This window comes from Acomys russatus, chromosome 1, assembly GCF_903995435.1.
Source record: "Acomys russatus chromosome 1, mAcoRus1.1, whole genome shotgun sequence".
NCBI classification, from domain to species: Eukaryota; Metazoa; Chordata; class Mammalia; order Rodentia; family Muridae; genus Acomys; species Acomys russatus.
Genome location: NC_067137.1, coordinates 33,392,911 through 33,414,331, shown reverse-complemented (window position 1 = coordinate 33,414,331; position 21,421 = coordinate 33,392,911). Strand labels below are relative to the sequence as shown.

General features: G+C 39.5%; 1 protein-coding gene across 1 annotated transcript in view; it reads right to left on the bottom strand.

Annotated features, from left to right (window-relative positions):
* Window positions 1–21,421, bottom strand: part of Nbas (NBAS subunit of NRZ tethering complex) — a 302,722-nt gene that overhangs the window by 149,431 nt on the left and 131,870 nt on the right. The window contains exons 31-35 of the mRNA XM_051143481.1: window positions 20,130–20,242; window positions 18,165–18,278; window positions 8,778–8,891; window positions 6,509–6,666; window positions 5,741–5,827 (exon numbers count right to left, since the gene is read on the bottom strand). Coding sequence (XP_050999438.1) covers window positions 5,741–5,827; window positions 6,509–6,666; window positions 8,778–8,891; window positions 18,165–18,278; window positions 20,130–20,242 — 586 coding nt within the window. The remainder of the gene's footprint in view (window positions 1–5,740; window positions 5,828–6,508; window positions 6,667–8,777; window positions 8,892–18,164; window positions 18,279–20,129; window positions 20,243–21,421) is intronic.

The following is a 21,421-nucleotide window of genomic DNA, read 5'->3' as shown; positions in this document are numbered from 1 at the left end:
CATTCTAGGAAAATAAAAGATGGGTTGAAAAATTTATTTCTGAAACAACACTTTTAATACTCATAGTGGCACACCACTAATTAATTTAGACTATATAATAACAGAAATAAATAGGCCCCAAAACCAGACCAAAAATTGCCAGCACAAAACTTAACCTGAAATCTCATAAATATTAAGCATGCTACATAGTCCAAAGGTTACTAAGCAGTAAGGTCATCTTCCAAATATTACAACAAAAAAACACCATTACCAAAAAGATTCACAAGAACAGGCTAATTTTACACATCAAGAGTGTCTCCAGGAACAACTCCCTTTTGTCTACTGTTACAATGATTTAAGGAGTATATTCTCTAGTGTTAGTTAAGAAAGATGAATTTCAAAGAAACCATTTGACCTCAAAATATATTGAGTGTATAGTACATGCAGGCTACTTAAGGAATATAAACAACTCAGGCAAGGATCAACCAATAACCCTTCTCCAAATTATATTTAAGTAATACAAAACATTTTTTAATTTTTACTTATTTATTTCTGTATGCATTTATTTTGCAAGTAACACTTTCCTTCAAGCTCCAACCAGAGCACTTTTCATCCCAATTTGGAGTATTAAGACTGCAACCTTATCTCCAAACAAAACAGTAAAAGAAGATTTGAACTGCAAAGTAATACTAACAATGTGTGCACACGTATATTATAGCTTCAGTAACAAAAAACAAGCAAACAAACAAAAACTTCCTCATGAACAAACAGAGCTACACAGAACCTCGGCACACATTCATGAGAGGTGTGGGAGGACAGGTTATGTACAGTGTAGCAGTCACAAACAAGCGTACCCCAGGATGTACAAGACTGACGGCAATGAATCACAAGTGCTGAGGCATCTAAGGATACACAGAGACCCCTGTTTTAAAAACAACATGGAGCAACACATACAGCTTAAACTATTTCTATCTGGGAAGTAAGAATCCTGAGATATGCAGGCAAAAAGAATCAGAAAAGAAGCACTTTAACCCAACTGGATACATATTGTCGGTAACTAACTTTAAAAGAATAGAATACATAAGATACAAGATGCAACCGTGTACTACTTAATAAAAGTTAATAAATGCTATTTTATAAATCTGTTCTACTACATACGGATACTTCTACACACCTGTATATTTAAGTGCTTTCTAACTATTTATCATCTAAGAAGTAGAAACTCTTATAAAAAAAAGAGTAAGAATAAAGTTTCACAACACTGAGTCATTCACAAACTTCTTAGATATACCAAAGGAGTAATGAATAAAAGAAAATACTAGAAACAGGCCTTAAGCAGCATTGAAAACATCCATACTTCAAAAGAAACAACTAAAAAATAATCATGTCTCACACTGTCAGAAAAATACTTACAAATTAGAACTCTAAGATAAATCTAGAAAAAATATTAGTATCTAGAATCCAGAATATTAACTGAATTATTTCTAGCTTAGTCACAAGACAAGCAACCAAGAAGGAAAATAAAATGGGCAAAGTAAGTGAATAGCCCTTTCAACACAGCAATTAGCGTATGAAAATGTGCGTGTAGCTATTAATTACACAGGATACAATTATGTTCCTAGTACATCAAATGCATAAAAAGGTACCACACATATAAAATAAAATTCAGTGTAGAAACAGGAATGTTAACATATTTCTAGTGTGAATATAAAAATGTTGGTGTAATTTGGATATTAATTGGCACACCAAAGGGTAAACTATTAAAGTTTTGGTCATTGCACAGGGACAAGAGGCTCCAGAGCAGGAACTGCCGGAATGCCTCTTTCCTGAGGACTAGCTTTCATAGTAAGTTCCATGTAAGCTTCAAAAAAAAGGGAAGCAACCAACAGTCCTACCTAGCTATGACATCATTCAACCACAACAATCAGCATGGACAACAGCCCTAGGGGGACAGAAGTGGTACACATATCTTAGTAGTAACCAACAGCTCTCTACTTGAACTAAGGCCCATTAACAAGGGAAAATCCATGCCTGGTACTGGAAATCTAAACAACTACTAAGTTAGTGAAGTCATGGGTCTTGGAGAAGAACCTACAATCATCACTTTACTAAACCAGCATACTCCCTAAATACATTCTACTAAATATTTGTTCTTACATTGGCAAATAACTGTAATCTTAATCTCTCATCAAAGAAATTCTCTTTGCAACAGACAGAAACCATTATTTAAAACTACAGCCAATCAAAATGCAGAGTCTAGAGCCCAGTCCCAAAGGATGCACATACAAAACACCAACACCTAAGGCTCAAGGAACATTGAAGCTGATGGGGCAGAAAAATTATAAGATACAGAGGATCAAACAATTTGCTCTGAGATTATGTCTCCTAGTCATGTCAGGAAGTACACCCCAAAACTCTCACTAACATGACTGCCTACAAATGAGCTGAATAAGGACAATAGCAACAGACATGCTAAGCTGGACAGAAGAAAGACCACAAGGCCTCACCCCTACACAGACAACTGCAGTGAAGTCAGGAATGCTGAGAGTGGAAGAAACACTTTTTCCCAGGAAAGAGCACACCAATGGATTATCCAATGCCAAATGGTCATCCCTTAAACCACACATACAAGTGACATTATACAGACTGCTCAGCTTGTATTTAGGAATATGTATAAACATGCTTAAACATATATGCATATAACAACAATTAATTAATGAAAAAAGGCCACGGATTTGAAAGGGCACAAGGAGGTATATGAGAGAAAGTGAAGGGGGAAATGATGTCATTATATTAGAATTTCAAAAAATAAAAGAATTTTTTAAAGATTTGATCTTGAGAGATTCTGAGACACAACTAGACCACAGGGCTTTGCTTTCCTCAATGGACTGATTCAATGACATGCTCATAATTTGATGGTACAACTGGAGTTGTGGGAACATACAGAGATTAGATCCACTAGAAAGCTGGGCATGGTGGCGCACTCCTTTAGTCCTAGCACTCACGGAGGCAAACATAGGCAGATCTCTGTGAGTTTGAGGCCAGTCTGGTCTACAAAGTGAGTTCAGGACAGCCAAGGCTACACACAGAAACCCTGCCTCAAAAACAACAACAACAACAACAACAACAACAAAAAACAAAAAACAAAAAATTAAAAAGAGATCTACTAATAGGAAGCAGATCACAAAGGGCACATCGTTGGTGGCTAAAGCCTGTTCCAGGCCTCTTCCTTGGTCCCCTCACTTCTCTGTGCCACATGTAAGCCACTTTCCTCCACAACAAACCCATACTGTGTGTTCTGCCTCCCATGCAACAAAAAAAAAAAGTGCCCTGAAGCTTGAAACTTCTAGAAACACATGTCAACGTTTTTCTTTCTTTTCAGTTGTCTTTATTCAGATATTTCATCCCAACAGTGACAGGCTAAGACAAATGTGCAGCCACACGGGAAAACAGTAGACAGCATATTCAAATATCAAGAACCTAACACAGAGCAATTCTATTCCAGGGCATCTATGTGAAAGGGACAAAAACTTCCATACAAATACTTTTCATTTTTTGTTTTTTTTTTGTTGTTGTTGTTGTTTTGTTTTGTTTTTTTGAGACAGGGTTTCTCTGTGATGTCTTGGCTGTCCTGGATACTAATTTTCACAGAAGCTTTACTCATAGTAACTAAGTAGTGGAAACAATCCAGGGCCCATCACTCAACCCACAAAAAAGAAAATACTTACTATGTTATTGACACTAACTGCCACTATGCTGGCTTCTATTCAAGTATTTCTAAACAATCCTACTATAAATTGAAAGTAGCAATGTGCTAAGCACATGTTTGTACTATAAACACTAAATAGTTCAACCATATAAATTATAGCCTCTTAAAATGTTCATTAACAATTTTCCCATAGTGAAACATTTTTTAAAATGAGAACCCTGTATACAACCCATTTCTATCTCTAATTAGATTTATCTGGGGGAAACACCACCAGCTAAGTGAGACTAGCTAAGCAAAATGTTAATATACTCTAATGGTATAAGACTGTTCAATCTTAAAGAGCCTAATAACCAACATCAATAAGAACCGGAAATCTGCAGTCTTGCAATTATCCACAGAGTTTGCATTTTGTTCTATTATAAACAATTTTTGCACAAAGGAACAAGTGCAGCATCTTCACATGTACAGCATCCATACTACTCATAAGGGCACCACTGTATAACAATATCCTTATTTTTCCTGAATATATGATAAAAATAATTTTTACAATAAAGTAATGGAAGTATTAAGTATGAGGCAGGTTATATATGAAATCAGCCTTCGTTTCCGCGTTATAATTTAATATGGTCAGTACCTCGACTGTGAATGTGCAATGCACGGCAGCTTATAGCTAAATACTACATTATGCTCCGATAATAGCAGCTATAATATTCTGAAATGTACTTCATTCATCAAAGCTATATGAGGGTTTGGATTAGCACTTCATGAGATCTAGATCTATTACAAGTGGCTGAAAGAGGAAAAAGGAAGACAGAAAAGCTTTTAAGGAAAAAATAATCACTTTGGAAGGATGCCTTTCCTTGCTAAGTGGACACAGAGGACTGCTGTGGCTGTCTTCACTGCTGACCAGAGTCTAATGGAACAGTATGTGCACACTTGTGGCAACACAGCATGGCTTAATCCAAAGAAGACACCACGGGGCTAGGCTGACACTTTCTAATTCATTGTAATACCTGAAAATAGGAAACCCAAAAGCCACAAAAGGCTTTGCATGGGCTGTTTCAAAGAAGGATGGGTATTCTGAAAAAGTCCATGGAGCTGAGCTCAGCAGAAAAATGGTCTGATTCTATACTAAATAGAAAAGCAATGCTCCTCTCATACTGGACAAACTATAACAAGAACAGAGTCAGCAGCACAGGCCGTGCAGAGAAACTAGGTTGGAAGTCCTTTAGACTTTATGTTAGCCATGGGATAATCATTAAGCAGCAAATATTGCCAACTGAGCTCTAGCAAACATTAGGCATTTGCTAAAGCATTCCATGAAGAAGGCATAAAGATAAATGGCAGTATCTTCATTTACCACACATAACAGTACATCTACTATAAAGTGACAGAAAAGAAAAATGTGAGAATATTTAGGGAACACAGGGGAGGGAACTATGAGAGGACTCAAGGGAAGTATTGGAAAGGAAATGTCTTAAAAGAAAAGGCTCAGTTTCAGGGAACAAACATGGTAGGAAGGGCAGAGAAGAAAGCGCCTGCTCCCCAGGTGTGACAGAGCCTACTCACCTGCCATGGCTCACCACTAGACTTGGAAGAGGACTCCACTACACACTAGGCTGAGTGACTACAGACTCCTATTCAAGCTGATTAGACTCTGGAAAAACCCACAGAGCTTCTAGGGATAGCAAGCCACACAACTACTAATCTGTACAAGGATGAATCACTAGGACTCGCAGGACCACGATGATCTCCAAGAGAAGACAACAAGACAGAAGGACCGAGAGAGCTGTGGGAAACTATTCATACGCTACTTCTTCATCTGCACAGGTGCTTCAGTGCTTTCTTTGGTAATTTGTGAGCAAAGCACTTTTGAGTTCTTTTCCACGTGAATGTTGTATTTCACACAAAACAAAACTGAGAAGTAGTTCACACACCCACATCCTCCCCCTCACCCACACGTTCAAACACACAACTGCCCATTTTGGCACTGGGTGAGTGATTCCATGTCATTCCACCCACAGTATCTTTCAAGCTCACTCCTTGGCATACCTCTTGTAGACCTTTCCCAATTAAGGGTGAGACACTAATATTTTCTCCTTCAGGATGGATCTGGAAATTCACTCTTTGATAAAGAATCTGAAACAAGAAAAGTTGTATTTTTTAAATTTTTTTTCATGTTTAGGAAGTATTAGATTCTCCTATTGAGAAAAATAACATTCATTGATAATGAATAATTTTGGGCGATAAGCATACATCAGGAATTCTGAACAGTTTCACAAGAAAGTGACAGACTCAGGAATGGGAATCGTCTGTGAAAAGGCTGCCACAGAAGGCAATGGATGCCCATCGTATGAAATGTAAGGTTCCCAGTAGCCTCCCTCTGTCAGCTTTGCTTGTCATCTAGGAGGTTCTCCATCTAAATCAACATGTTTTTAGGGAATTTAGTATCTCTCCAAGGTCAATTCTTCATCAGAAGTTCTCAAGGACACCAGTTACTTCCTTTAACTAATGTGATTTCAGATTTAGTTCACATGATCATTTCTCAACTATTTTATTCTTGACAATACTATATTTCCCTCATATATTCAATTATTTATTTCCTAATATACTTATAGTTTATTAGGCCTCTTACACCTTTTCTTCCTCACTATAATAAAGCCAATACTTTAATATCCTCAGGTTTTCAAACTCTTCTGTATGTTCTTCTAGAACATCCACATGCTACAAAAACAAAAACTGACCCTATGTCTCAGATACATGACCCCAACACAATGAACCTCACACATGTCAGGCTCTACTGTATTTGTGATCACTTACCTCTGTCTGAAGAGAGCTGCTAGCTGCCAAAAGAAGTTCAATGCTGCTGGGAGGGCAATGTGTCAAAGCGAAAGCCATGAGCTCCTGACGGGTTGCCAGGTCCTGGTAACCTTCTGATTGTCCCAACTGGCTACAAACCGCCCAACTGTCTGGATAGCCTAAAATTTTAAGAGAGAGAGAGAGAGAGAGAGAGAGAGAGAGAGAGAGAGAGAGAGAGAGAGAGAGAGAGAGAGAGAGAGATGATTTTTAGGAAGTAAGAGAAATACGAGCAAAGGTGAGGGTATGCTGGCATCCTAACAAGGCCCTGTGGTACCAAAGCAGAACTGCAGTCATTAACAGCACAGTGTGCATAAGGCATGAGAATCCAAGCTAGAAAAGAAAGACCTAACCGACTCAGTATGTACATAATTCAAGGGAACATCACACAAATGTTTTTGACAGAATCAGAATCAATAAAAATAAATGCAAATTATTCCCTTAACTCTGATATCCAGAAAAGGGTGGGTTCTGAATTCAGAACATTAGGAGTTAAGCACTGCCCAACCACTCAGCACACCTATGAATTGGAAAAGCTCCAATGCCACATGCTTCATTACAACTACAAAGAAAAAATAATAACTCCTTTTCTCTGGAGTTGTTGAGAGGACAAAATAATATTTGTACCTGAAAGTGAATCAAAAACTGCAAAGTACTAGGTAAAGAGAATTAAGGGGGATAGTCACACAGAAACCCCCACTTCATAGAAGACTGACATCTAAGGACAGGGCCAAAAATAGAACTAGCCATAGTCCCAGCAGATATTTTTCTACAACAACGTCACACTATGAAATCTTCAAATATACATGTATTCTCATGTGAAGATTCCAGGCTGACTGTACATTTTGCTCTAAGAATAAAGGTACGTAAATGGGACCATGTCTCTAAATATGTACCCTAAAAACTAATTCAGAAAAATACTCCTATAGAAATAAAATTAATATGAAGAGCATTAAAAATAATTTGGATACAATATTTGTACAGAGAACAATGGTGCTGAATGGTAGAGAATGCAAGTCTTGTTGGAAGTACCTTTCTAATGATGAGGTTAGGGAGTACTGTCCTGACTTCCAGAGTGTAAAACTCTTTGTAAATTTCTTACTAAATAAAAACCATGTCCTTCACCAGAACTTTAGCAAGGTTCCTGTTAGCTGTGTAATAAGCTGGGCCTCAGTCTGGTCTTCACAGACCAGGTTTGCAAAATTCTTGAGGGCTGAGAAGAATCTGCATCTGCAATAATAAATCAAATGTTTCACCTGACACCTTCTGCCCCTTGCCCTGGACCCTCCTTCAAGAAAGACCTTCCTAAAACAACCCAGCAGTAATTCCTACTCCCTGAACCTCACTTCTGTTAGTTTCCCATCAACTAACCACTTTGGTTGGCTCACAAAATGTAATGCCCGTCAGCTCGTGATGTGTGAGGAGTTGGGTGTAATGGGACCACACTGTAATCCTAAACATCCTGCCTTATACTTACTGGTTACCAACAGGCACTTTTTATTTTTTTCATTAATGGTAGACATACAGAAAACACAAAGAAAAAGTACACATGTGAGGCTGCACATAGAGCTTAGTACTAATAGTTTATTAGATGCATAAAGCTCTAGATCCAATCCCCGGTAAGAAACAAGTGATCCTAGTGAGCAGTGCAAGAGTTACCACAGTGCAGCAGTGGCACTAACAGCTCTCCATTGAAGAAAAAAACATTTTCCTAGGCAGAGCCCATGATAGGATGGCACTGTATTTTCTTCCACTGAGAAATGTAGATGCAAAATTATTCCAACTATGAACTCTGCTTATTCTTTCAAGACAAGAACTTTAAGCTCAACATACAAATATCTGGGCCACACCCATTCGCTATTTTTCAAAACTTTTTCCCCTGTATTAAAATATAGAAATATGGACTATCCAATCTCAAATTGTAGTTATTCTTCCAAATTTTATTTTGTATAATATATGCTACAGCATTGAAGTGTTCCATGTACTGTTGTTCTTAAAATTGTGAGCATGTTTTAGACAGCAAATGTAAAGTAACCAAAATCAGAGATAAACAACTGCACCTGAGCCCACTCAAATATTGACGTTAGTACATAAGCACACAGCATATGTGCTCGTTCCTAACAAATATATCATAATCAAACAAGCCCGGTTTGCTAATCAGGTTGACTGGCTTCAGAAGAGCCCTTGCCACTGTTTCCCATGTTGAGAGTAAAGCGCTAAGGTGTCTACTCACCTGCAGCCATCAGCTCCTGACAATACACACTGGCTGCTTTGTAGTCATGGACATGGAGTGCTTGTTCCACTAACAGGATCAGAACCTGCCCACGCCTTTCTTCTGGGTCTTCACCTATACACATATAATTAATAATATCTAAATGTCTAACAACATAAAAAAATACTCAAAAACCATATTCAAGAACACATCAAAAACATCATCCACCATGATCAAGTAGGCTTCATCCCAGAGGTACAGGGATGGTTCAACATATGAAAATCCGACAATATAATCCACCATATAAACAAACTGAAAGAAAAAAAACGCATGATTATTATCTCATTAGAAGCTGAAAAAGCTTTTGACAAAATCCAACACCCTTTCATGAAAAAAGTGTTGGAGAGATCAGGAATGCAAGGCACATAACTAAGGATACTAAAGGCAATATACAACAATACCATAGCCAACATCAAATTAAATTGAAAAATAAAACATAGAGCAATTCCACTAAAATCAGGGACAAGTGTTGTAGAAAAGGTTATTAATATTTACTATTAATGCATATAATTATTACAGAGATTTTTATTTAACCCATTATTATATAAATAAATGGCATGGAAACCTGGCAGGTTTTTATTAACTTTACACCAATGGGGCTAGGCAGATATAATCCCCCTAAGCTACCTTGTTATCTCCCAGCCACAAATCCCACGACATTTGCTCCAACCATTCCTATCTGGGTTACTTCTCATCCAAAATTCCCATAAATACTTGCTCATATTTCCATCTCAGCTGCTTCTCTCCAGGACACCAATCAGCAGAGCAAGCTCTTCCCTGCCACATGTTTCTTCTTCACATTAAACCATGGTGAGCCCCACTTTCTCCTCCGCCCTGCACCTCTCTCTCCTGTGATCCTTCTCCTTCTAAGCCCTTGAACCTTAGCTCTGCCTACCTTGCTTCTACCCAGCCCAGGTGTAGGTATTTTTATTGGCTATTTTATAATAATTAGTATTTTATAGTAATTAGTAATTACTACAGTAATCACTCTGTAGTACTAGAACCACATGGTGTTGGCATAAAAACAGACAGATCAATCAATGGAATCGAACTAAAGACCGGGAAATCAAACACTTAAAGAAAATTTGAAGTTTTCAGTCACCAGGAAAATGCAAATCAAAACAACTCTGAGATTCCATCTTACACCTATCAGAATGACTAAGAGGAAAAACTCAAGAGACAACACATGTCGATGAAGATGTACAGCAAGGGGAACACTCCTCCATTGCTGGTGGGAGCACAAACTTGTACAACCACTGTGGAAATCAATCTAGCAGTTTCTCATAAAATTATGAATAGTTCTACCTCAAGACCCTGCTGTACCACTCCTAGGTATATACCAAAAGACATTCCACCATGCCACAAGGACATTTGCTCAACTATGCTCATAGCAGCATTATTCATAATAGCCAGAAAGTAGAAACAACCTAGACGTCCTGAACTGAAGAACTGATTTTTTTTAAGTAGTAGATGTACACAATGGAATACTATTCAGCTATTAAAAACAAAAAAATCTTAAAACTTTCAAGCAAATGGGTGGAACTAGAAAAGATCATCGTGACTGAGGTAAACCAGACCCACAAGAACACACATGGTATGTTTTCACTAATAAGTAGATATCAGCCATGAAGTACAGGATAACCAAAGAAGTAAAGTAATAAGGAAGGTCCAAAGGGGTACATTGAATCTCAGGGAGTAGGGGAAATACAATAGACATCAGAAGTGGATGGAGGTGGGGAACTGGGTGAGGGTGGAGTGGGGAGGGGAGCAGAAGGGATCTAGTTGGGGGAGGATGGGAGGAGAGAGCACTGGGTGAGAGAACTGGTGTCTGTGGAGTGGGGCCATCTCTGGGACAAGCTAGAAACCTAGGACAATAGAAACTCCCAGGAATCTATGAGGATGACCTTAGCTAAGACTCCCAGCTATGTGGTGTATGGAACCTGAAATGTTCATCTCTGGTAACCAAAAAAGATTTCCTTTGACTGACAATTTGTCCCGCCTACAAAATGTGGAGTGGTAAAAGATGAAGCAGAAATAAAGAGAATGATCAATTAGTGACTAGCCCAGCATGAGGCCCAGGCCTGGAGAGCAAGCTCACCCTTGACACAATTAATGATATTCTGCTATAGACAAGAACCTAGCATAACTGCTATTTGAGAGGCTTTACACAGCAACTGATGGAAACAGATGCAGAGACTCACAGCCAAACATCATGCAGAGCTTGGGGAATCCTATGGAAGAGGCAGGGGAAGGATTGAAGGAGCCAGAGGGGTAAAGGATCCCACAAGAAAACCTACAGAATCAACTAACCTGGGCCCACAGGGGCTCACAGCGACTGAACTACCAACCAGAGTATACACGGGATGGACCTAAGCTCTCTGCACATATTTAACAGCTGTGCAGCTGGGCCTTCATGTGGGACTCCTAGCAGCAGGAGCAGGGCCTGTCTCTGACTCTGCTGCCTGCATTTGGATCTCTTTCCATTAACTGGATTGCCTTTTCTAGTCACAGCAGGAGAAAATGTGCCTAGTCCTACAACTTGATTTGCCAAGGTGGGTTGATGTCCCTGGGAGGCCTCCCTGTTTCTGAGGAGAAAGGGAGGACTGGAGAATGGGGGTGGAGTGGGGGGACAAGGAGGAGAAGAGAGAGGGACAGCTGCAATGGGGATATAAAGTAAATAAATTATTTGAGAGAGAGAGAGAGAGAGAAAGAAAGAATATGAGCACCTTGTCTCAGAACCAAGCCCTGGTCCCCACCAAGCCATCAAACAAGTCTTTGATCATACTGTGAGCCTACTGTGCTTGTACTCCACACTTCAGTTCCAGCAAAGACCTCAACAACTAGTTTAGGCAGAATACGCTGCTATGGGTATGTTTTATTGCCTCATCTCAACTATCAGATCTCCCCTGGTAATATTTGACCATTCTGGACTCTTAAGCAATAATTCCATATCCTGTTAGGTTCACCAAGTGTGAAATCTCTTTTACCCTTGATGGGTGTGCCATACACAAATACACATACAATGCACACACGCGCGCGCGCACACGCACACATACACGAGCACACTTGTATTTGCAGTTCAGCCTGTAATTGAGAAACTATTTCTACAAGAGAACTCCAGCACCTTGACATCCTATGTAAGCAAACAGAAATCCAGCTAATAGAAGCAGTAAAACACCACAGAGCTAAATGTAGCTGACCTATCCAGTTACATTACCAAGGTAATTGTGACTATTGGGATACTCAAAATTCAGCAAAGGCAAAAGAAAGTTTGTATATCCATTACTATAATTTCTACCTCAGAAATGTGTGTGGCCTTCACGGTGTTCTGTGTTTTCATAAATACATATGAACAAAAGCTCAAAACGGCATGTTAAAAATCCCTTTCCTTCTATTTCAGTATTTCAGCAAAACAGTAAAATTAAGTTGATATTAAAACATATTATTTGAAGATGGTTAATGCACAGGGACCCTGCATATAGCAGGCTTTTGTGATGCAACACATCCCTATCAGAGTTTATGGAGTTCAATTCCCTACTGATCTATGTATGCATTCTGTAGAATCCAGGCAGGTCTGACGCCCTACAAGGCCTGGGAGCTGTTATGATAACAGAGAGGGGCTGGAGAGGTGGCTCAGAGGTCAAGCACACTGACTGCTCTTCCAAAGGTCCTGAGTTCAGTTCCCAGCAACCACATGGTGGTTCACAACCATCTATAATGGGATCTGATGCCCTCTTCTGGCCTGAGGATGTATATGCAGGAAGAGCAGTGTATACATAATAATAAGTAAATCTTTAAAAGAAAGAAAGAAAGACAATACAGGCGGTAAACTTTAAACCCCTATCCAGATCTAGCCAATGGTCAGAACATTCTCCACAGTTGAGTGGAGAGTGGGATATGACTTTCTCACGTACTCTGGTGCCTCACATTTGACCATGTCCCCTAGAGGGGGAGACCTGGTGGCACTCAGAGGAAGGACAGCAGGTTACCAAGAAGAGAGTTGATACCCTATGAGCAGATGCAGGGGGAGGTAATCCCCCTCAGGAACAGTCATAGGGGAGGGGAATAAGGGCAAAATGGGAGGGAGGAAAGAATGGGAGGATACAAGGGATGGGATAACCATTGAGATGTAACAAGAATAAATTAATAAAAAATAACTTAAAAAAAAAGAAAGAAAGGAAGGAAGAAAGAAAGCAGAGAGAGCCAACCTTGGTGCCAGAAAACCGACTTCTCATCACCGTAAGTGCACAGGACACTCTTATAGAACTTTATTCAAGAAGATATGATCATGAGAACCACTATGTTCACTATGAACTCGGCTGCCTTAATTACTCTTTGTGTTCAATGTGCACCTGTTTTGGATCATGCACCTAACAACAAAGACCTAGACTTTAAATAAGAATTAAATAAGACCTCGTTTTCAGTGTTAAACAGAATACTTCCAGGAGTGTCCAAGTACTCAGTGATTAAAGGGATTACAGGGATTTTGTTTTGAATTCATCTCTATAAAAATGTATGACACATTTCTTGTTTTTGGAGTCATAAATATGTGAGGGCAAAGTGCTTTAGAACATGAAAACCTTAAGCTGAGACAATCAGAGACCACAAGGACTCAGGGAGAAGCTTTTGCTAATAACACTGACTCTTTCCTGGGCCTGCAACTGACCAGTAAGAGCCTAAAAGCTGGATAAACATTGGCCTCCTTTTTACATCCATCTCCTTCACCTGAAGTCATTTTATCTTTCAGTCACCTAGGGTTCCAGGAACAATAGCTTTAGTGGGTAGGCAGCTGGGAGAATGTAGGATATATCACCAAGCAGCAGTGACCGTGGTACTGAGACAAGGCCCACCTGGATCAATCACAATGTAATGACCAACCAGGCCAGCACTGGGCAAGACCAATCACATGCTTTTGTGTAACTCCTCCCCCTTCCCTGTCTAACCCAGCAGCTCTGGATGTGTCCTTGGAAGACAGCACTACCATCTTCAGTCCTCCTTGGAGCATCAGGTGATTAAAATTCCTGTCTGTTTTTCCAGCATTACTCTCTTTTGGTTTGGCGACAGGTGGCCAGACCTAATATGTACGTGTCCCCAGAGTTGAGGCTCTTCCTAAGGCTATGACTAACCAAGGCTAGTAATCAGAACTGCCAGTTAACCTCTTAACTAGCTTATTTCCATTTCAGCCAATATGTTCTTATCTATTTTTGCCTGTTTTCTTTAACACCTTACAAAAATCTTCCTTTTTTATTTTACAGGACCCTCAATCAATCCAGATTTGATTCTTCCTGATTCATATCATCTACTGAGATAAACTCCATTTAGCTTTTAACAACTCCATTAACCTTCCTACAACCATAACCCCAACCCTAAAGTAACAGTTTGGCATAGTCTCCCTCAACATTTAACAAATATTAAGACCTTTTTAAAAATAGCATGTGCATACCTCAGCAATACAGACATAGGTATATCAGGAAAGGCTATACATTTTTTTCTATTATCTTAATGAAAATTTTCTATGATTTTTAGAAACCTTATGCTCAGGTTCAACTGCATACACACTATAACTGTAATGATAACCAGGAAGGTAGTATGGCCCAAGCCGGAGTCATTATGAAAACTTAGATTATATATTCCCCTAAAAAAAAAGAAGTGCTATGCTATATACAAGTACCAAAGGCACTGTTATAATGCAGCTTCTCTCCTGGCCAAAAAAAGCCAGCTAAGCTACATGACATTTTTATCTCAGTTTTCCTGAAAAAGTAGTGGTGTGAAAGAAAGTATAGGTCAGCAAGCAGTAATCAATATTTCATTTTAAATACATTATATGTTAAGACAAACTTATCTTAGTACTGGATGTTCCCAGCTTGATTTTTTACATTTAGAAAAGGAAAAACAATCTTTCCTCATCATTTAGTAATTCTTGTTTGAGAGAAAGCCCTGTAAAAAGACAGTTTAACTAAAAAAAAAAAAAAAAATAAGTGGAAGTTTAGCAGTATGTACAGGGAGTGCCACCAAGTGAGCAAACCACAAAGCAGCATCCTGCAAACACCACAGTTCACTGACACAAAGATCTGCCACACTCCCCCTAGAAGCCTAGCCCTGGAAACACTTTGTTGAACTGCCATGCAATCCTTTACTTCTTGCTTCTGAGACTGCCTAGTGACTAATCAGTGACTAACCTGGTGACCACACACATGAATACACATACCACATTTAATATAAAACCCATTTCCTACCTGATACTCTTGAAATATTTACAGTTTTGGATGATATACATAAAAGCAAAATACCCAGGTGTTGTGTTTTTTTCTGTTGTGTCTTGGCTAGGTTCCAAACACTACTCTCACTGTTGAGGACAATGTGCAAGCCCCGAACATCCAAGTGCAAAGGCTAATCCCAGAATATCTTGAGGGGCTGATGGAGTCACAGAGGACTCACACATGTGAGGGGCTGGGGGTGAAGGGCTGGAAGGCTCCTGTGCACAGCAGTCTTAGGCCATGTGTGGAAGCAGGCCTGCTCCTAATCATCTCACCTGCCATGTTAATTTCAGACTCAACTAATGCACATCATGGTAGCAGCAGCCAACTGAGTGCAGACAGCAGATGTCTCTCGGAGTGCACCTGTTTTACTTCCTTGGTAGACACATGAGTAAGACAGCAAGGGATCTTGCCTATTCCTTCTCTCTTTACACAAAATTTTTTAAACAGAGTCTCACTATGTAGCCCAAACTGGCTTCCAAGTCATAATCCTTCTGTCTCAGCCTCCTCAAGAACTAGGATCACATACACTGCCAATACCATTATGTATTATTTTCTCTTATCTAATCTAAAATAAATAAATCCCATAGCAGGTGATTTCTGTGAGAACAGTCATGTACTCGTGAAAGTGTTATGAATGAGAAGAAATACACTGAGGCCACTGACTGCCATCACACAGCATCAAAAAGAGAGCAAACACAAGATAAAAAGAGAGGGTATATCAAGTAAAATACCTGGCTAAAAATCCAAATATGTAACTGCTCTAATCCCATGACTTTGCTTTCAAAATGAGATTCACCTCACTGCCTATAAGGCACATGGTAACAAGGATCAGAGATAAATACTAATGAAAAAATTGAAATAACTTGTTAATAAATTTCATTTGAAGAGTCAAATAGCAATCATGAAATTCAGGGTTACTTAGCTGAAACTTAAAATTCAAAACTCAGTAAATCAAGAGCAAGCCTTCAAAGACTGATGCCTAGAAAATATGGTTAAGCAAGTAAATTCTTTAAAAGAATAGCTTGGGGGGATGGTAATGGGGAGCGATAAAAGAAAACAATCATATGTGTCATTCAGCTCTTAGGAGGCTGAGGAAAGAAGATCTTGATGAGAGGATATCCTGGGCTACTTAACAATACTGTTTACTCAGATGGTTTATCTGAAGAACATCAGTGGTACCGCAACAGAGAGCTCAGAGTACTCACGCACAATGTAAAATATGTCTGCAAATAGCCATATGCTTCCTGCCAACTTAGGGACCAAGTGCCCTCTACCCCAACAATGAATTGGCCTTTGTTACTTATAATGACTCTCTCCTACGCACAGTTTCTTTTTGGAAGTTTCAAGTTACTTATGGTCAAATAAAATTCAAAAGTATTCAGCGAAAAATTCCAGAAATAAGGCATTTATGAGTTTTAGATTGCTCACAGTTTTCATTAGCATGATGAAACTTAGCACTGCTAAATGATGATATTGTATCCAGGGCATGAGTCATTCCTTTATCAAAGCTTTTGTCATTACACCTCAAACTGCAAAAGCTATGGCAACTGGGACATGAGCTTGGCTAAGATGCAAATGACATTAGATACCTGCTAGCTTGTATGTAAATGCAAATGGCTCACAATATAAATATGTTGAACAAATTTTATATATAGGCCTATGATTCAATAATACTGCTCCAAGTTGTGACGTCGTAAATAGATAGCACATTAAAGTTTGTAGAGTAGGGTGTAGCAAAGTTGAGATGATCTGAAGTTTTAGGACCAAAGTAGCTGCAATAAAGGGGTTCGTGTGCCATGCATCTCCACGTGCTGCACCTGTGTCCTCGGCAAGAGGCCCTGCTAGTAGAGCTGCATGATGAACGCCAAGGCTATTCATTATCAGTCACAAAGACACGAGACCCTGATCTTAGAAGGGGCACAGGACAATGTCCGTGACATCTGTAAAGGCTGAGTCCTCATGAACTCCATCCTTCATTTTCAAAGAGCTTTTCTAGGCATGCACCCAGCTGGGTCTCTAAGTACTAGATTATGGGTGGCCAAAGCAGAAAGTTTCCCTGTTTCCTAGAGGTGAGAATTGACAAATAAAGCTTACAACTTTAGAGCACCCATACACACGCACACACACATATGCATACACACACAAACACACACACTCACTCACAATCAGGATTAAACCATTTTTCTGAGTCTATACCCAATGTTTTCCCAAGTGACCCAAGGTGCTTCGCAGTGAAATGGCCCCCAGACACATCCAAGTCTTACATAGATCACTGCTACTCTTTTAAGCTGAAAAGTGACACGCGTTTCCTAGAGGTAGAGGTCTTAATAGTTCTACTTATTGGGACTTTGAAATATTAACCTATGTGTCTACTAAATGCATTGAAATTTTAAAGGCTGGAAATGAACACAAATTCCCTTTACTTTTGAGTCCACCCCATGGTTTAGACTCCAACAAACTCAAATTATTATTTCTGGAACAAAATACCCAACAATTACTCTTACAGAAATTGATATACATACGTCAATAATAAAGATACAAGACTAGCACTGAACTGTTCTAGCAGGTAGGACCACTGTGGCTAATGGAGCAAGAAATGTCGAGTCATAGCTTTTTATTACTAGTCAGGCTCCTGTTTCATACTAGTAAGCAATATGTTTAACTTCTGTGATGCTGAATTTCTTTTAGAAAATGGGAAGATGACCACTATGACCAATGAGGAAAAAACTGAATGAGGTAAAATATAGGAAAATTTTGTCAAATAATAAGTGCACAAAATTTTCTAACAAGTGTTTCAGAATATCACACTAAATCTGCATGTGACTGTGCTGCGAGAGCTGAGCTGCTTCACACTCGGTTGGATGGTAACAGTGACCCCACTGATTTCACAACGACACACCGAGTAAGTGTGTTTCATTTCAGATTTCAGTACAAACACACACTTTCATAACATGCCAAGATTCCTAGGGAATATTACTTCCTTTCTCAAAGGAAAAAAAAAGTTCTTCTGATGCCATTTAACAAATCCTGATGTTCAGATAGGCTGATGTGAAAAGTAGCACACAAGTTTAGCATTCAAATGACTTACCTGCAACCCTGAGCAATTCAGCAAGGCCTAGAAGCTTGGCTGATTGTTTGTAGCACGTGGGGCACTGGGAAACACACTCCTTGATGAGGCTGATCCGGTCAGAACACAAGCGCACTGTAAAACAGGCATTGAAAAACTTTGTGAAGAAGCAAAAAGAGTGTCACAGATGTTCAGTATTAATCTCAGACTGGCCACCGTGGGAGACTCTTTATTCCAACAGTGCTGATGCTAAGGCAGGAGCTCACATGAGTACAGCCCGGACTATACAGTAAGAACTCATCTCCCAAGGCCAGTCCATGAGGCTGGAGGGCAGGAGGCGTTGCAATTCTCCCATGGCTCAGCCACGTCCCCTCACTTAAACTAGCATTCACGGAAATACAATTCCTGATCAACTAATTCCTATCATAGAGCAAAGAACATTTAAAGGGAAAAAGGTCAAAGGACATCAGTGTGCTCCAGGGTAAGTGGTTCTTACTGAGAATCATAATGTTGAGGAAGATGGCATGGCCTAGGCAGCCGGCTTGCAGTACTGTGACCACTGCAGCAGCAGCTGACATAAAACGGAGATGCAGTGTGTCTCGGGCGCTGCCTTGTGCACAACAACCATACAAAGGTGACCCTTATAAGCAAGTTATTATCTCCAAGGAAAGAAACTGGGGTACAGAGAGCTTAGGATAGTTTAGCAAAGATCAGTGAAAAACAGGCAGGTCCTGATTTCAAGCCAACTCCCTAAATTTTGTCTGTGAATTTCATCTCTATTCCTAAATCCACTTTAAATCCTTATATATATAGCACATTCAATCCTAACACTACACAGAAGGAACAGGCCACTAGTACTTCAAGGGATGAGGCTTCTGTCCTATGTTATTTTTTTTTTTCTTCCTATGTTACTTTTTTAAAGGGAGAGGAGAACTATGGTGGAAACATATCAAAGAACATAGATGAAATGAATTCAGTTCTATTTCCCCCTCTCACTGGTTCCAACCAGTTCTAAAGCTAAGCATGGCAGGAAAGAAGACAGCAGCAGTCCAGTGCACTGCTCCTCTCGTAATCACCCTCTTCATTCAGGGAACTGGAATCTTGGAAGTGAAGAAGCTGAAAATCCAAAACCTGTTTATTGGCTACGGACAGCTAAGGTCTGGATGTTGAATGCATCATCCTCACAGCGTAACACACTTGAGACAAGCTGTGCAAGCAATGCCTATATCAGTGGTTCTCAACCTGTGGGTCATGACCTCTTTAAGACCATCCCATATTTACATTATGATTCTTAACAGTAGCAAAATTACAGTTATGAAGTAGCAACGAGAACAAGTTTAAGGCTGGGGTCACCATAGCATGAGGAACTGTATTAAAGGGTGAGAGCATTAGGAAGGTTGAGAGCCACTGCTCTACATTGTTGCAAAGTGCCACCCTCACAATGTAAAGCACTTAGGACAACCTGTGTGGCCAATGCCTGTATGGACAGCTCCAGCAACATTTAGGCAAAGGAACCTAAGCAACAAGAAGACATCACTGCCAATTAAGTTCTGAGCAAGAATTTTATCTCATTACTTTTGTGTCAAGCATGGTGGGGGCAACTCGTTAATAATTAATGAAATTCAAATGCAGGGATACGTTTTATGTCAAAACTGAATTAAATCTTCAAGTATCATCCATAAAAATCCTGAGGCTCTATTTTTGCTTTTAGCCAATGGCCTCACTGCTCAGTTGCTGTTTTACTACTGTTATTTCTTTAAAGGTTATAAACAAGATTTTTTTAAACTCATAGCAAAATGATTTTACTTGACATTTCATTGCAAAAAAAAGAAAAGAAAAAGAAAAAAGAAAAGACAATAGAATCTATTACTAATGTTTTTAAATCATCAAAGTTACTCTTTTCATTCTGAGAAAATAAAAAGGAACACTGTGTAATTATTGTAAAAATAAGTTAACAATGCAAAACAGTGCAAACAGAAGACCCACCTTGCAAAGGCAGGATCTTTACCCCAAATTCTTCAAGATAGCCCAGGGCTTGGATGAGGTCTAGTTCCTCCTGAATGGCCTCGGGCCTGTCAGTTATGAGCTGTAAGCAGCACCTATGAGACAGACAGATCTTGAAAAGCACGAGCGTAAACTCATCCACGTCAGACAAGAAGTGCTCCAACAAAAATTCACCCAGCGCCAGTCAGATGCTGGCCTGCTAAATGCTGGTCATCTTAACCCCACAGAGACCCATGAAGGAGCCAAAGGGAGCTCAGAGGGGTGAGGTGAGGTGACACCAGTGACATTGACAGTGTGCAATCGTGTGACGTTTGCTGCAACAAACCCTGCTCAGTGATGTTTTCACTAGTGAGTACAGAGCCAAGGATTACCTAAAGAATATTTTTTTTTGTTTCTTTGGTTGCTTGTTTGTTTGTTTATTTGTTTTTAAGATATAATTCAGATGAATCCTGGCTTTCCTTCTAGGAAAACAGGAATGTCTTTATTTGAGTCAATCTGGAAACCCTTGAGAAATGACAAAAAATTCCACACATTACATTTTTCTAATAGAAAAGAATGTTCTGTAACATAATAATGATGTAAATAACAAAAGAAACTGATTTGCTAATCAACAAACGAATGACATTTATCTTGTTTGCTTTGAAACAGCACCTTGCTGTGCAGCTCAGGCTGACCTTCCCACCTTACATCTAGTCATGGGGGCATACTTTTCTTTAAAAAAAAAAATACACACACACACACACACACACACACACACATACACACTACTTTTCTTTGGCCAGGAGCAGTGGTGCACGCCTGTAATCCCAGTGCTCAGGAGGCAGAGGTAGGCGGATCTCTATGAGCTCAAAGAAACCTGGTCTACAAATCCAGGGCAGCCAAGGCTACATAGAGAAACCCTGTCTTGGAAAATAAAAAAAGTTTTCCTTAATGAATACTTATTTTTGAAACGTACATGCATTAGAATATTTAGACATCAAGGGCTATGAATGTTGGCATCAGACAGCACCAGCAGAAGGTATGGAGGCACCAATAGGGCACTGGTATGACTCAATGGCATATCCAAGCTGTGGACATGCTCACATTCTGTTGATTCTAATGTAAGGACTACAGACTGATTTCTGTCACATTTTACATGCATTTGCGCTTGAATCCATCAATTCCAGACTGGACATTCACCCAACAGGGCGGCTTACACATGCCCATTACCAGACTGTCGCATTTTCTTTTGTTTTGGGGACGGGGAATAAAAACTAAGAAAATTCTATAAAAAA